Source organism: Ochotona curzoniae, unplaced genomic scaffold, assembly GCF_017591425.1.
Source record: "Ochotona curzoniae isolate NIBS_2020 unplaced genomic scaffold, NIBS_Ocur_1.0 scaffold_3208, whole genome shotgun sequence".
In the NCBI taxonomy this organism is placed as follows: domain Eukaryota; kingdom Metazoa; phylum Chordata; class Mammalia; order Lagomorpha; family Ochotonidae; genus Ochotona; species Ochotona curzoniae.
The window spans coordinates 18,005,407-18,022,188 of NW_024467106.1; the positions used below are offsets into that span (position 1 = coordinate 18,005,407).

Below are 16,782 nucleotides of genomic sequence, written 5' to 3' on the forward strand. Positions count from 1 at the left end.
CTCACTTGGGGAGTGAATCAGCAGATGGAAGATCTTCCTTTCTTTTTTTTCCTCCTCTATGTATGTCTGACTTTCAAATAAAAATCTTAAAAAAAATTTTTATTTCATGTGGTTCTTTGGTCACGTTTTGTAACTGGTCTTTAAAAAAGTGTATTATGATACAATTGTATAGTTAGTGTGTATCATGGGTATTTTATACCTTTTAGGTAGTGTCAGTGTGTTGAAGTCCATTTTATCCCTTCAGGGTAGTGGAATTTTATGTTTATTGTGGATTGATTTGTGATATTTGTTCCTCTGATGTATGTCCAGTAGCACTGCTCACAGACTAGTTAGTTGAACAGTTACATGTTTCACATACTTATGCAGCATACTTTATATGTAATGTGTATCCAGTTAGTATTCCTTTACCAAACTTCATATTGCAGCATTTGACAACTAAGGAATTTGATGTATATATATTGCCATTTCTTGTGTTCAGTAGATTTTGTTATTAATAAAAATATTTTCTATGTGTAATTTGAAGAATTCAATCCTATATACTTGATAATGAAATGCTCTTTTGAAGTGAGAAATTGTTTGGATCGTGTAACTAGAACTTTGTGCTGATTAAGGAAAACCTTAACAGTAAGTGGGTCTAGGCCCTAAGGAACACTAGTCAGTGCATAGAACTGTCCTTTGGTGGGGAGTTGGGGATTGGAAGGTGCTAGTAGGGTGATGGGTAGGATGGTGAGAAAGAGATGAAAACTTATTCAAGGAAGGCTTGAGAAGATAATTCTCGTCTTGACAGTTCTTTAAACAATTAAAAAATCTTCACATTCTTAGTGTGAAAAATTCAGAAGTATAGAATTATTTAAAACAAAACACAATATTCTATAAATCTATCCCTTTTACAAGCAATAGTTTAATGTGATGTTATACACATAAACATACATTTGAATATTGTTTATATTGCCTTTCCATGTGCACTTGAACATGTAAGTCTGTAAAATAGAGAAACATTCTGCATATTTATATGTATTTTTTGTTCAAAAGTATAGGAAGATGTTAATTGGAAGCATACCAGTATTTTAGAAGTTGACTGTAGTAAAGAGTTTGAAATTGTAGAATTTCCAGCCAGCTTTATCATTTTATATAGCTATTGATTTTCCATCTATTTCTATTTCTTCTAAAACCTAGAAATAGTTAAAAGGCAAAACTAAAAGCTGTTACTATAATTTTAAATGAATGCTTCCAGGGGATGGCTTGTAATAGTTCTCTCTTACGAAATCCCAGTTAGACTACCCAACAAGAACTCCTGTTAGAACTACAAAAAAGCTTAAAGATCGGTTTTGGCAGCACTGCATGGTGTAGATGAGACTCAAAGGTGAAAATGATCAAATATCACAGCTGAGTCAAAGTTCTAATTAGACTCATCGTTCTCAGTCCTGGCCGAAGCATGCTGAGTTCTAGTTGACAAGCCACGATATAATAAAACTTAGAGGGAAAAGTCAATGCTGTCTTTAATTTTATTTATAAATGGTTTTTATGCATAAGTAAGAGAATAACTCATTAAGCTTCATCTCTGTTTAAGAATTTGGAGGTTAGAGCAGTGTTTGTCAAGCATAATTTTGCTTTTTTGTTTTCTTATAAAAGCTTTCCAGACCCCTTCATCCCCAGTAATTATTCCATGAAATTTTATCATCTCTGTATTTGTTTAAAGATTTCTTTCTTTCTTTGGAAGGTAGAGTTAGAGAAATAAGAAGAGAGAGAGATGTTCCATCTGCTGGTTCACTCCACAATTGGCTGGATGGCCAGGGGCAGACCAGGAGTTTCATCCTAGTGTCCATATGAGTGCAGAGGCCTGTATGCTTGAGCCATGCTCCGCTGACTCCCAGGCGCATAGCAGGGAGGGCAGTTGGAAGTGGTGCAGCTGAGACAGTATTTGTAGCCTTTTGGTTTCAAGATTTTGTGAGATTTCAAATGTCAGGGTTTGAAAGGATCAAGCTTTAATGCTGGTACATGCATTCAAATTTATTTTTAGAAGCATCAAAACTTAGAGGAGAACCCAAAAAATCCTATAAAATCATCTACTCAACTGGTAGTTTCCCAATCCCAAATTATTTGTGGAGTCCCACTTTTCAAATGTGTTAACACTTAATGATGTACTTTAATGCATAAAAAAAAATTTTTTTTAACCATTCCCTTAGAGCAATGTTATCGTTGTCAAGAATACATGAGAGTTGGTTGATTTGTTGGTTTTTAAGATTTGTATTTTTATTTCTAGAGTTACATGGAGAGATGGCAGAGACAGAGAAATAGCTTTCTTCTGCTTGTTCATCCCCCCTAAATAACTACAGTATCCAGAGCTGAGCTGGTTTGAAGCCAGCAGCTTCTTCTGGGTCACCCCTGTGGATGCTGGGGCCCAAGCAGCGGGGCCATCTTCTGCTGCTCTCCCAGGTTCATTAGCAGGGAGCTGGCTAGGAAGCGGAGCAGTTAGGACCCAACAGGTGCGCATGTGAAATCCAGGTGCTATAGGCAACAACTTTACTTGCTGTGCCAAGGTGCATGTCCCAGAGTTTTGAGATTTTAGAGCATGCTAGAATGAGGAAGTAGTTCCTAACTGTGTTTGAAGAAAGGATGAGCTGTCACTTTACTTTTTTGTGTTTATTGCAGGCCTTCCTAGAAATGGCTTCTGAGGAAGCTGCTGTTACCATGGTGAATTATTACACTCCTGTAACACCTCACCTTCGAAGCCAGCCTGTTTATATTCAGTTTTCCAATCACAGAGAACTCAAGACAGACAATCTACCTAATCAGGCTGTAAGTATTAAAGTGAGGGCATTTTAAAATACAAATGACTGATGCTTTTCTTCTTTGAAACTTTATACAATGAAAAAGAAGAAAAAAGGAAAATTTATTGTAGAATGCCTATTAAAATCTCAAATCTGAAATTAATTTTGCAAGTCATTTACTTCATTTCCTTTTTACAAAGTATATGGAAAAGTCAGAAGTTAAGTGATGCTTTTGTGATGTTAATCAAGTTTTTGATAACTTTAAAATTGTTCATTAAATGTTGTGTTTTACACATTTCCTTGTTTATTTCAAGGCTGAAGTGTCAGGAAAAGACAGAGGTACAAGATCTTTATCCACTGGTTGAGTCCACAAATGGCCGTAACAGCCAGGTCCTGGTTTCCCACATTGCCAGGGCCAAGCACTTGGCTCATCTGCTGCCTTCTTTGGTATATTAACAAGAAGCTGAGTTGGCAGCTGTGCAACCAATACCTGAATTGACACTTTAGTAGGGGGTGCCAGTATCAACAAACTATGGTTTATCCTATTACACCACAATACTAGTATCACATGGCATAATTCTTGATTCCATAAAATGAATGTAGATTGTAGCCTATCTGTATTTCTTACTTTGTCTTCCTTTTTTTGTTTTTATATAGTTCATATTGAATCTTTTGTGTATTTTTGTGCTAAGTAATGAAAATAGTAATTTGAAGTTATTTAAGGCAAGTACATTTTTTAAAAATTTATTTATTTGAAATGCAGTAGGACTGAGAGTGGTCTGCCATTGCTAGTTTACTTTCCAAATGGCTGCAGCCACTGGGTCTGAGCCAAACCAAAGCCAGGAAGCTTGAAGCTCTGTCTACACTTCCCACATGGATACACTGGGCCATCATCTGCTACCTTCTCAGACGCATTAGCAAGGAGCTGGATCCAAATTGGAGCAACCACGACTCTTAACAGGCACCTATTTGGGATGCTAGTGGCCATTTAGCGCACACGTGTGTGCACACACACATTTGGATTTCAGAGAGATCTTCTGTTTGCTAGTTCACTCTCCAAATGGCCACAGATCCCTAGCCAACAGAGCTGGGCTGGTCCAAAGCTGGGAATCAGCAGCTTCTTCTGGCTCTCCCATGCCTGGGGCCATCCTCCACTGTTTTCCCAGTCCATTAACAGGGAGCTGGATGGGAAGAGGAGCAGCTCGGACTTGGAACTGTGAGTTATGGTAATACATACCATTGCTTATGTTTCCAGTGCCATGACACGTAAAAAGGTTGCTGGAGTTAAGACTATAGCTGAAATACTCTTACTGTAAAATATAGGGGACAATGGGGAATGAAGAAGGGAGATGGAAGAAGAGGGAGAAGACTTACACGTAAAACATTGTAAAATGGAAAATAAGAATAAGTTAAAAAGTTATCATAACAGCAAGCTTGGCCCGTGTGTTCTTGATCTAGGGAAAAAGTTTTACAGGTCTTTGATTCTGTGTCTAGTGCTCTTAACTGTGGGTACTAACAACTGTAGAATGATTAGGATAGTACTGCCGTGGCTTCTCAGAACTTTCTGCTGTGAAATTGCTTGTGGAAAGAGGAAGGGAAGAATAGCACCAGTAACAGCAGTGAAGGTGCCTCACAGCAGCAAACCGTTATATGCAGTGTTTTTAATAAAAATGATTGATGAAGGAAAGAGGTCAGTGAGATAGATTTACCTTTGCTTATATGTGCTTAGTCTTGTAATTTATTCATTTTAATCTAAGTAGAATCAGAACAGTTATTACACTTAAAGTATTATTATAACAATGTTTTCCCTGTGATGTTCAGTGTCGTAGCCATTAGTTAGCCATATGTGGCTATGAATCAGTTAAAATAGGTAAAATTTCAGCTCTCAGTTGTAATAGCTGCGTTTCAAGTTTGTTGCATCTGAAAATATGGACCCTGAAGATACAGAGTTTCATTGTAATTATTTAAGGGAAAGAATATTGGTTTGTGTACTTTAATATATTGTAAATATCAAATGTATTTGATGCATTTTGATTATTTTAATTCTCAGATTGTCCCACATTTGGCCAATGGGAGCTTCTTCAGACTGACTTCTATGACCTTTGGACTTGGCCCCGTCAGTCTTTGAACAATTCCTTGCATACTGGTGAAATAAAACAAAAACCAAAGAGACAGAAAATTCCACAGAAGCACAGATGTTTCACACTCATCTTGTGCTTTTTATTCCCCGCCTTTGGAGTCAGCTCTTTTTAGAGCCCCCTGTTTCCTTGTAGTGGAGGATTTTGAAACTTGTACTCTGATTCTAATACCCCATGCCAAGCTGACCCTGTGTTGAATGGCATGCTTAGCCTGCCCATGGGCCTCCTCTTCACTCTATTCATGCTGATTGCACCGTTACTCAACCTGCTCTGTGTGCATCCCCTCTCAGCTTTGGTTGGGTCTGACAGTTAAGGCCTGGCCAATCTTCCTCTGCATGTACTTTTTTTAAGGGGAGAGGGATAAATGTTTATTAATATTTATTATTATTTATTTATTAGCAAGCCAGAATGACACAGAGAAAGTGGGGCAAGAGGGGATAATAAAAAGCAAGAACTCTTTCTGCTGATTCAGTCTCCAGATACCTTCAGCAGTCAGTGCTGGGCCAGGCTGAAGCCAGGAGCCTGCAAGTCCTTCTGGGCTTCTCATGGTGGCAGGACCCCAAGCCCTTAGGGATGATGTCCACTGCCTTCTGGCAGATTAGTACGAAGCACAGCTGAATGGCCTTCAACTTGTGCTTCTCGGATCCTGAGGTCAACACTAGACCACCTTTCCACGCATAGATACCTTTCTTAACCTTGTTTGGGCTCAGAGTCCCCTTGCCAGATGTCGTGCCGCATTGCTGCTCTCCTCGCTTTGCCCGGACTCTGATGCTGCCAGCCAGGATCCCTTCCTTTGTACACCGTGAGGCAGCGTAGCTGCTGTCCTCCTTGGTTAAACTAGCTAGAGGCGTTAGAGCCGAGTTAGTCAAGAAAGAAAAGGGGAGAAGAGAACAAAAAAGAAGTGACTTTAGGTAGTCTTTAGTGTTGCTTTCACATTTGTCTATTTTCCCTATTTTATTAACAATTAAGGGGAGAAATTACCTGCAAAATCTGTTTCTTCCTCAGTGTGCATTCTCAGAATTTTCCTCAAATTAACTAGTTCTGTTCAGTTCAGCATCATTGTGATAAGTGAGGAGTTCTTGGTTTTGCACTGATAATGAATTTAGGATCTGTGTGTCCAGACAGAAGGTGTGTATATGTTTATTTCTGTTCCTTAATACTGTTTTGTATCTACATAGTTTTAAATTTTTTGTCATGCTTGTGTATAATGAGAAGTTCTGCCTTTGGTTTGTTTCCTAGCGAGCCCAAGCCGCTCTGCAGGCTGTCAGCGCTGTGCAGTCAGGAGGCCTGGGCCTTCCCGGAGCGCCTTCCAACGAGAGCACCATCCTGCCTGGGCAGAGCCCTGTGCTCCGAATAATTATTGAAAACCTCTTTTACCCTGTTACTCTTGAAGTTCTTCATCAGGTAAGAAGGCTTCCTCTTACGAAAGCTTAACCAAATATATCTGAAACTTGGTGTTTTATATTTAGGGCTTTTAAGTTGTTGCTTGGGGGCTGATATATTGATTGATATATTTTTGATATGTTGATTGAAATAATGTCTTTTCTACACCAAAAATAGTGTCAATTAGAGCTTTTTGCAAGGCTTTTTTCCCCCCCTTAGTACTTGATTTAAAAATATATGTAGGAAGTTATGTGCATTAAAATACTGTGCCCCATTATTATTTATTTATCTTTAAGATATGTTTATTTTTATTGGAAAAGAGGAAGAGAGACAGAGGATTGTCTTACATAAGCTGATTCACTCCCTGAGTGGTTGCAGTGACCCAAGTTGAGCTGATCCGAAGCCAGAAGCCGGGAGCTCTTCTGGGATTCCCACGCGGGTGCAGGGTCTCAAGGCTTTGGGCCGTCCTCGACTGCTTTCCCAGGCCACAGGCAGGGAGCTCGTTAGGAAACGGGACTGCCGGGATTAGAACCAGCATCCATGTGGGATTCCAACATGCAAGACAAGGACTTTAGCTGCTAGGCTACCACACTGGGCTCAGTTTATTTGTTTTGCTTACTCAAAAGACAGGGTTATACAAAGAGGGAGAAACTATGTTTTTCTAAGATGTGACCTAATATAAACTTTTTTCTAGATATTTTCTAAATTTGGCACTGTCTTGAAGATTATCACCTTTACAAAGAATAATCAGTTTCAAGCCTTGCTTCAGTATGCCGACCCGGTGAATGCACATTATGCCAAAATGGTAATGATGATCTTTCTTCACGTTTCTGTTGCTACTTCTGTGATTTCTTACAGCTGAAAGAATCTTGTGTATTTCTTGTTCTTGTTCCTCATGTGTTTGCTAAAGATTGCAAAGTACATGAGTGCTTGACATTTAAACCAAGCTGTAAAGTTGGCTGTATCCAATTGAGGTATCCTATATATCCTGTTGAGGTATACCCATTCCCCAAAATGTTATGGGTCGGTGTCTGAATCGTTTCTAGTTCATATTCACAGATAAGCTTGGGTAGCAATATCACCTATCTATGCATTGTACACTCTACTTGTATATTTTGTCTCGTACCATTATAATGATGACATTCTTTTCATTGTTAAGAATTAGTGTGTTATATATTTTGCTGTTACATATTTTGGTTCTAACATATTTATAAAATTTTTTTTACAATTAATTTTTATTTGAAAGGCAGATCTTGGCATCTGCTGGTTCATTCCCCAAATGGCCATAGCCGCCAGAGCTGAGCTGAGCTGATCTGAATCCTGGAGCCTGGAGCTTCTTCCAGGTCTCCCACATGGGTTCAGTAGGCCAAGCACCTGTCCCATCCTCTGCTGCTTTCCTAGGCTGTAAGCAGGGAGCTGGGCTGTAGGGGAGCAGCCAGAACTTGAAACAATTGCGCATGTTGGATGCCAACGCTGCAGGCTGATGCCTAGCCTGCTGTGCCACAGTACTGACCCCAGTTTTTATAAATGTTTTATAAATTTGGTCATTTAGGGAATGTAAGGGGCCACATATGACTGGTAATCAAAGAAAGGTGTATTGATTTTTAGTCACAACTGATTTCAAATTTCTCCTTGGCTTATTAGTGTAACAGAATAGATTTAAAAGAGGAGTAAAATGTCAATCTATTTTTATGCTTCTGAAAACTGCCATTAGAAAGATTTTATTTTATGCTAATCTCTATGAACTATACCAGAATGAGTTAAGATGAAATGTGAGACACAGATATCTTTGTTTACTATGGGTAAAAAGGCATAATATTTCTGTAATACAAGTAGGCAGTAGTTTTCTAAGCCTGTACGTATTGTTTGACTTCAACACAAAAGTATGATTTTTGTTACTTACTGATAGAAAGTAAGATTTTCTTCTTCTCCCTTAGACTTACACAAGTAGTAACAAGTATATAACTAAATGCAAGTCTTTGGCTTTTAGTTCAGTACTCACTGCTTTACACCCACTCTTTGTTAAAAGTAGGGGCTACTTAATTTATTGTTGTTGTTGATTTGCCAAAACATAAGCCCTTTCTCATATGCTTTAGGCTCTGGATGGTCAGAATATCTATAATGCATGCTGCACTCTGCGTATTGACTTCTCTAAGCTCACCAGCCTTAATGTGAAATACAATAATGACAAGAGCAGAGACTTCACTCGCTTAGACCTTCCCACGGGCGATGGCCAGCCATCACTTGAGCCCCCCATGGCTGCTGCTTTTGGTGAGTAGTTTATTTTGGGACCACAAAACAAGTTTTCTAAAGTTCCAGCTTTCATGTATTAATTCATGTGTATCAGTTAACCTTGTTGCTTCCTGGATTTCTAAAGCAAAAAAAATCACAGACCCCAACTGTGCTCATTAATCTGCTTATTAGCTGGCAGAGCAAATAGGTACCCAAAATTGAGTTACAGATTTGTTTTCTAAACCAGCCAACCCCTTGTTTCAAATTAATATTCTTTTATAATAATATTGATTTACGTATATTGGTTTATAGTCAACACAATTTTACATAGAATGCTATTGAGGAACATATTTTTTCCCCTTTAAGTGTTAGTATTTTAAATCAAGAACCTAGATTAATAAATTCTTTTCTCAAAGAAAAGAAGTTGCTTTTTTGTTTTGTTTTGTTTGTTTTTATTGTTTCTTAAGATTTATTTGAAAGGAAGAGCTAGAGAGAGAAAGAAAATCTTCCACCCACTGGTTGGTTCACTCCTCCAGTGTCTGCAGTGACTTAGGCTGGAGCCGGGCTGGGCCAGAGCCACGAGTTGAGCTTCTTGTGAGTTTCCCATGTAAGTGTGGAGGCCCAAGCACTTGAGTCATCCTCCTGCTGCTTTCCTAGGCCTTTAACAGGGAACTGAATTAAAAGTGGAGCAGCTGGGACTTGAACAGGCACCCATAATGGGATGCCAGGGTCTCAGGCAGGAGCCCAACCTGTTTTACCACAACACCAGCCCCAACAGAATTTATTTTATGCTGTTTGCAGTTTGGATGGTAGAACTCTCATCTAAGAATGCCAAAGGTTAGATTTTGCGTTAATAAGGAGAATTACAGCCTTCTAAAGTGTCTTTGCACATATACCTTCTTAGAGATCTTTTATTGCAAGTAGACTATTTTTTTTTTAAGATTTATTTATTTTTATTGGAAAGGCAGAACAGATATATGGAGAGAAGAGGCAGAAAAACATCTTCCATCTGCTGGTTTATTCCCCAAATGGCCACAACAGCTGGAGCTGAGCCGATCCAAAGCCAGAAGCCAGGAGCCTCTTCCAGGTCTTCACACAGGTGCAGGGTCCCAATGCTTTGGGGCCATTCTCTGCTGCCTTCCCAGGCCACAAGCAGGGAGCTGGATGGGAAGTAAAGCAACCAGGACACGATCCTGGGATCCTGGCATTTGCTAGGTGAGCTTCTGGCCATTGAGCCATCATGCCGGGCCCACAAATAAACTTTTACTAAAGGAAAATAGAGTGGATGGCTCAGTTTAAATGAATTAATGCTTGTTATATGCTACTTTTTGGAATTGTAGCTCTCAAAATTATAGTTTCTTATTTAGAATAAAGTATTATTACTGTATATGAATGATTTTCTTTTATTTTCCAAATAATACCTCATTGAGACTTAAGTAGCATTTAATCCATTTATTTTTTTAAATAGACAAGGATTTCTGTAATGATTTAAGACTGCCAAATGATTGTCTGAATTTTTGTATGGTTTTGTACCTATTTTAAACTAAAAGCATTTTGGGACCTGATGCAGTGGCTCAATCGCTAAATCCTCACCTTGCAAATACCAAGATCCCATATGGGTGGCGGTTCAGCGAGTGAATCAGTGAGCAGAAAATCTTTCTGTTTTTCCTTCTCTCTGTAAATCTGTCCCTTTTATGTGTATTTTTTTCAGCTTATATTATTATTATTTATTAACTCTGTGTATACCAGATATGAATTTTTTAAAAAGATTTATTTTTATTTTTATTGGAAAGTCAGATATAGAGAGAACAGAAGAGACAGAGAGGAAGATCTTCCGTCCAATGGTTCACTCCCCAAATGACCACAATGGCTGGTGCTGAGCCAATCCAAAGCCAGGAGCCAAGAGCTCCTCCGGGTCTCCCACGCGGGTGCAGTGTCTCAAGGCTTTGGGCCGTCCTTGATTGCTTTCCCAGGCCCTGGGCAGGGAGCTGGATGGGAAGTAGGGCCGCCGGGGTTAGAACCGGCGCCCATATTGGATCCTGGCGTGCAAGGTGAGAACTTTAACCACTATGCTATCGTGCCAGACCCCAGATATGAATTCTTTGTTACTTATTTGTATCATATTTGTGCTTTTTTAAATCTGCAAAAATTGTTAATGTGAGATCTTAAACATACCCTACTTATATTCTAAACCTTAAGTTGCCATAAAAACAGTAAGAACGCTCATATTTTCCATTTGAATTCTCTGGTTTTAGCAACATTTCACGTTTAGTGTCTTGTCTCTGATTATAGATGTATATGTAGGTATAAGCATATAGATAGTACACATATCTCTGTTTGTGTGTGGATGTGTATTTTTCTGCATCCTCAGACCAGTGGAGAATAGTTGCAGATGTTCCCTTTTGTCTCTAAATACTCAACTGTGTTATTAACTAGTAATGAGAACATTTTTACTAAATATAGCTCAATTATTGAAGTTAGGAAATTAGAACTCACGTAATAATGTTATCTAATACATAACTACTGTCAATTATGTTTCTTTAAGAGTGCTTTAATTTGCAACAGAATATTTTATATGCCCCCTCCCTGTATAGATGTCTGATTTTTCCCTACTGAGTATATACAGCGGGTAGAGGATCTCTCTGCCTCTCCGTCTGCTAGTTTACTCCCCAAATGGCCCCAGAGCCACAACTGGGTGAGACAGAATCCAAGAGCCAGCAACTTTATTTGGGTGTCCCAGATGCATACAGGAGCTCAAGGACATAAGCCATCTCCTGCTACTTTTCCAAGTGCAGTACAGGCAGCTGGATCAGAATTGGGGTCTGAGGTTCCTGTCTGCCCATATGGGATGTGGGTGCTATAGCCTGCTGTTTAACCCACTGTGCCACGGGCTGGCGCTGAAATGTCTGGAGAGACCATTGTCCAGGGGGACAAGGACTATGAACAACAAGGACTATGAACAATCAAATCATTAGATGTCCATTTCATTCTTATAATTTTTTACTTTTGTTGTTGTTGCTGTTTTTAGTATTTATTTGCAAGGCAGAGTAACAGAGAGATTTTCCATGTATGCTTTCCAGATTGTTCAGGTTTGCTCTCCTAATGTTAACAGTAGCCAGGGATAGGCTGGGCCAAAGGTGGAAGCCAGGATTTCTCTCTGGTTCTCCCACCTTCAAGACAGGAACCCAGATTTGAGCCATTATTCGCTGCCTGTGAGACACATTGGTAGGAAGCTAGGTCAGAAAGACAGGGTCCCTGGAACCCAAACCTGCACTTTGGATATGGGATGTGAGAGTTCCAAGCAACAGCCTTACCAGCTGTGTCTTATCATTTTTATTGGCTTACTTTTAATAAATGCCTTGACATTTAATTGTTCTCTAGTTTGCACCTTAACCTCGTTTCTTTAGAATTTTTGTTAACAGATGTTGTTAATCATACATGACTTGAAAACAATAATTGAGAAGCTGCCTTTGCTAATTATTTGTTAATCCTTTTATTTATTTGTTGGAAGTTCTGTGATAGTCTTTTCAAAATCTTCCTTTTGGGCCCAGCATGGTAGCATAGTGGCTAAGGTTCTTGCTTTGCATGCACTGGGCATTATAGGGGTGCCTATTCTAGTCCCAGTTGCTCCACTTCCCATCCAGCTCCCTGCTTGTGACCTGGCAAAGCAGTAAAGGTCCAAAGCCCGTGGACCCGCACCCGCTTGGGAGACCTGCCACTTGGAGTGAACCAGGTGACAAAGGATCTCTGTATCTCTTTCTGTGAATCTGACTTTCAAATAAAGGTAACTAAATATTAGAAAAGAAAAACAAGACAGTCCTTACTTGCATTCTGAATAATATATAGGACATGCCAAAAAGCCATTAAAAAAATTCTTTTTTCTCTAAAACCTTCTACTGTGTTCTGTTCCATCTGTTAGCCACTTTGCTAAGTTTAACAGTGTCTTCCTTCCTCCATCACAGTTACCGCAGTTAACCTGCTTCCCTTACATGCCTTGTCTGAAGCTGTGCAAGTGCAGCTCTCCTCCGCATATCTTTTTCAATTAGGGCCCAAACTGAAGGTGTCACTCCTTGTGGCAGAGCTTAAAGGATGGAAGAGCTGCTTAAAACATGTGGCCTGTGTCTTTCCTATCTATTGGCAAAACATAGTGCATCATCAAGGCCAATGTGAATTGCATCAAAATATGTTTCTCCAACAGAAAGCTCCAGAGTCAAAGGATTGACCAGAAATTATGTTTCTCTTGAAACTTTTCTTTTTGCCTTAAATTTCTTGTCATGAAAAGAATCACAGTACTAGCTGGTTCTCTACCTGTGGTTTCTTAAAACTTCTCTTTAATGAAGATAATGAAATTATATGAGCTTTTAAAAATGTTAAAAACCAGGGCCTGGTGCAGTAGTCTAGTGCCTAAAGTCCTCGCCTTGCATGTGACAGGATCCCATATGGATGCTGGTTCATATCTCGGCTGCCCCACTTCCCTTCCAGCTTGCTGCTTGTGGCCTGGGAAAGCAGTTGAGGACGGCCCAAAGTGGGGAGACCTGGAAAGAGGCTCCTGGCTCCTGGCTCCTGGCTCCTGGCTTTGGATTGGCTCAGCGCCAAGCATTACGGCCACTTGGGGGGTGGATCAGCAGACAGAAGATCTTCCTCTGTCTCTGCTCTTCTCTGTATTTCTGCCTTTCCAATAAATAAGTAAATAATATTTTTTCTTCAATTTTTAAGTCTTCAAAACTTGAAACTTCCATTGTCAGATATTCACTAGCACTTGCATATATGAACACTTCAAAGGCATTTTTGCAGATATCAGTTCAAATGTCAGCATACATTGGGACATCAGTGTTAAATACTTAAACAATGTAGCAATATCTTAAAAGTTATAGCCAATTACATATAAAACTTACAAGATTCATTTCTCAAATTTTCTGACTTTCCCATGTCTTTCTGAAGATGCTTAAACCTTGGAGTGTTTTGTCCCAGCTTTCCCTTTCCATTCTGTGATAGCCATACTCCTGTAGGAGAGAACATTCTACAAGCAACGCTCTTCCTTAACAGCTCTCCTTTTATAACCTTCTCACCAAGAACACATTCTCAGGCTTCTAACCACTTTCCATGTGCTAATTTTCTGGATTTACATTTTGAAACAATCATGTAAGACTCCAAATTAATAATCTTTTTTAAAAAAGTATTAAGACCTCCTTTTGACTATAAAGTCTCATTCCTTAGTCTAATATTCTTTATTTTCCTGATTTCTTTCTGTGGGCTCTGTTGAAGCTCCCATGCAGCCCCTGTTGAAACTATTCCTGTAGTCCTGAGGGTTATGATTTGCTGGATTTTCCCTGCTATTAGAGTTATTCTCATTCCTTTCCGTATACAATCTTCCTCCTCCTTGTCCTACCACTGAAGTGTGCTGAGTTCCTGGCTCTGTCTTTAGGTCTCTTAAGTTCTTGTCCCTGGGCCCTTTTAGAGGAGCTCTTGTGTGACTTTCTATAGATAATTTGCAAATCTGTATGTTTCCTTACAGTCATTCTCAGTCCTCACACCTCCTCTATATTTCTACTTGCAGATATTTGTATTTGAGTATCTTACCATCACCTGAAACAGCATGTCCCAAACTAAATCAACGCCTGCTCCTGTTTTTGTTGATAGTAAATAGGCTTCCTAAAGTAACAGGAAAAAGAGCCCCATGCAGCATCTAGTTCACACTAAATGACAGTGGCTTAATTAGAAAACCTCAACATCTACCTAAAGTTTTACTTCCAGAAAATCTTCTAGTTAGTCATGATGAATCCTCTGTAGTCTTTTCTTAAGCCAAAGAACATTTGTATTTATACTTTTAGCTTGTAGATTCCCAAAATAAAGATTTTATATTTCATTTTATTAGCACAGCACCTCATTGATAAATATTACATTTTAAGATTTAATAAGTATAGAAGCAGTATTTAGAGCAAGGATCTAGGACAAAGCAAAATCTAGAACAAAACAGCTAAGCTGCACTTTTGATCCTTGAACACCTCAAGGAGGTTTGGTCCTCTGGCTTTTTACCTATGTATTAAGACACCTGTTGACCAAATGTTTACTTTTTAACAGAATCTCTTTCAATGATACACTTTAAAGATTTACTTTTTATTGAAAAGGTTGATTTGCAGGGAGGAATGAGAAACAGAAAGATCTGCCATCCACTGGTTCACTTCCCAAATGGTGTCAGCAACCAGAGCTGAACCAATCTGAAGCCAGGAGCCTGGAGCTTCTCTGGCTTTTCTGCCCAGACGCAGACTCCCAAGGTTTTGGTCTGCGCTCCAGTGCTTTACCAGGCCATATGCAGGAAGCTGGAAGGGAGGTGGAGCAGCCAGGACATGAATTAGCCTTCTACAGGATCCCGGCGCTTGCAGGGGAATTATTGGCCAGTTGAGCTCTTGTAACAGCCTCTCAATAATACACTTTTATTGTAGCCATTTTATATTGCTTTGATAAGAATATTCACATAAAACAGTACATTTATATTAGCTTTTCTTCTCTTTTAGGCACACCAGGTATAATTTCTTCACCATATGCAGGGGCAGCTGGATTTGCCCCAGCCATTGGATTTCCTCAAGCTACAGGTGATTCTTTTAAAATTAATTTGTTAATGAAGTTCTGTATTTTTTAGAAACTTAGTACGATAAAAAGTGTTACATTGAAAGCATGCACAATTCGGGCCTTATTTCTATCAACCACACAAACTTATATGGTGCAGACACTCTCGTTGTACATTGCATTCTCTGGGTCAGTTTTTAATTCCAGTAATTCCATTTTGTGATCTGTATTGTTTATATTTGTAATTGGCACGGGTGACATCCTTTGATTATATTAAATAACTTCAGATTTGCTGTCCTAGTATATGAAATAAATGAGGAAAAAAAGTAATATATGAACTGCTTTTGCCTCTGCTGCTAAGCTTACCATTTCTGTTTTGAGCTTTCCCTGTCATTTGTTCTTCATGCTTTTCTTGGCACTTCATACAAAGTGTGTGTGGCCAGTAAATATTTGCATGAGTAAACATTTTCTATTCACCTTCTTTAAAAGGAGTTCCCCAGGTGACTAGAACATGACTTGCTTCTGATTGTTTTCAAAGGTCTGTCAGTTCCAGCTGTTCCTGGAGCTCTCGGTCCCCTTGCAATCAGTCCCTCTGCTGTTACTGGAAGGATGGCCATTCCTGGGGGCAGTGGGATACCCGGGAATTCTGTTCTGCTTGTCACCAACCTCAATCCTGACGTGAGTTGAAAAGCAATTTAAGGTGTTTCAAGTAGAAGATACAGTGGTTTCTGATCTTGATTGAATTTAAGTTAAATGCCTGTAAGAATTTTAATTAAAACCCATAACTAGTTTATATAGAGGAAGCATAAAGCAGTGTTTTTAACAATATCAGTTGTCATATTGCTGATCACATAAGCTTATTTTCAATTATTTATTCAGACACTTACAGCTTTTTGTTCTTTTCAAACAGCTTGTCACACCACATGGGCTTTTTATCCTATTTGGTAAGTTAGCTTTCCTGCTTTTAATGTTGTCTGTAGCTGGGAATTGAGCACATTTAAAAATCTTTATTTGACTTCCTTTATATACCAAGTAGTGTGTTTGACCCTAAAGATAGGGCAGTGAGACTTAGACATTACCATAAAGTTTTGTAATGGGGGAAGTAGAAGTGGTAATAGGAGGCTAAGGCAGGAACCTAAGCTAGTTGAGAGAGTCAGTAGAAGTGGTAATGCTACTGCCTGCTGGGTGAGAAATGAGGAAGAGTCAGCTGAAGGGGCAGGTATAGCAATGAGAAAGAGGGGAGGAGGGCTTACACCATGGAAGTAAAGGAAACCAAGGGAGAGAGACGAGTGGGCCAGGGCAAGGTTGTGAGGGGGTTGTAAGCTATATGGTTAAAAACTGTAATAACAGTGAGAAGCCATTTAGGAGTTTGAGCCAACAGAGTGTCATAATGAGATTCAGGTTTTTAGAATATTCTCCAGACATTGTACATCAGACAAAAAAAAAGTCTCTAGACTTTTAGAATATTTCCTTCAAAATTAAAAACAATGATTTTAGCACGCATTCCTATTTATATAGTAATTTCATTTTGGTTCAGTGTTCCAAAGGCTGATTATTTCAGTATTTGCTCTTAGCTTATTGTAACTGAAGAATCATAAAGATTGGAATCTAAATGAGAATATTTCAGCATTGCTGTAATTTTAATTTTACTAGTTTTGCAAACTAATCCTTTCATTGCACTTTAGAAAAGT

The 16,782-nt window shown here is 39.1% G+C and overlaps 1 protein-coding gene across 2 annotated transcripts in view; it reads left to right on the forward strand.

Annotated features, from left to right (window-relative positions):
* Positions 1 to 16,782, forward strand: part of PTBP3 (polypyrimidine tract binding protein 3) — an 83,722-nt gene that overhangs the window by 55,896 nt on the left and 11,044 nt on the right. For both annotated transcript variants that reach the window (XM_040963177.1, XM_040963176.1), the window contains exons 4-10: positions 2,653 to 2,799; positions 6,149 to 6,313; positions 6,987 to 7,097; positions 8,389 to 8,563; positions 15,040 to 15,117; positions 15,630 to 15,769; positions 16,002 to 16,035. In XM_040963177.1, coding sequence (XP_040819111.1) covers positions 2,653 to 2,799; positions 6,149 to 6,313; positions 6,987 to 7,097; positions 8,389 to 8,563; positions 15,040 to 15,117; positions 15,630 to 15,769; positions 16,002 to 16,035 — 850 coding nt within the window. The remainder of the gene's footprint in view (positions 1 to 2,652; positions 2,800 to 6,148; positions 6,314 to 6,986; positions 7,098 to 8,388; positions 8,564 to 15,039; positions 15,118 to 15,629; positions 15,770 to 16,001; positions 16,036 to 16,782) is intronic.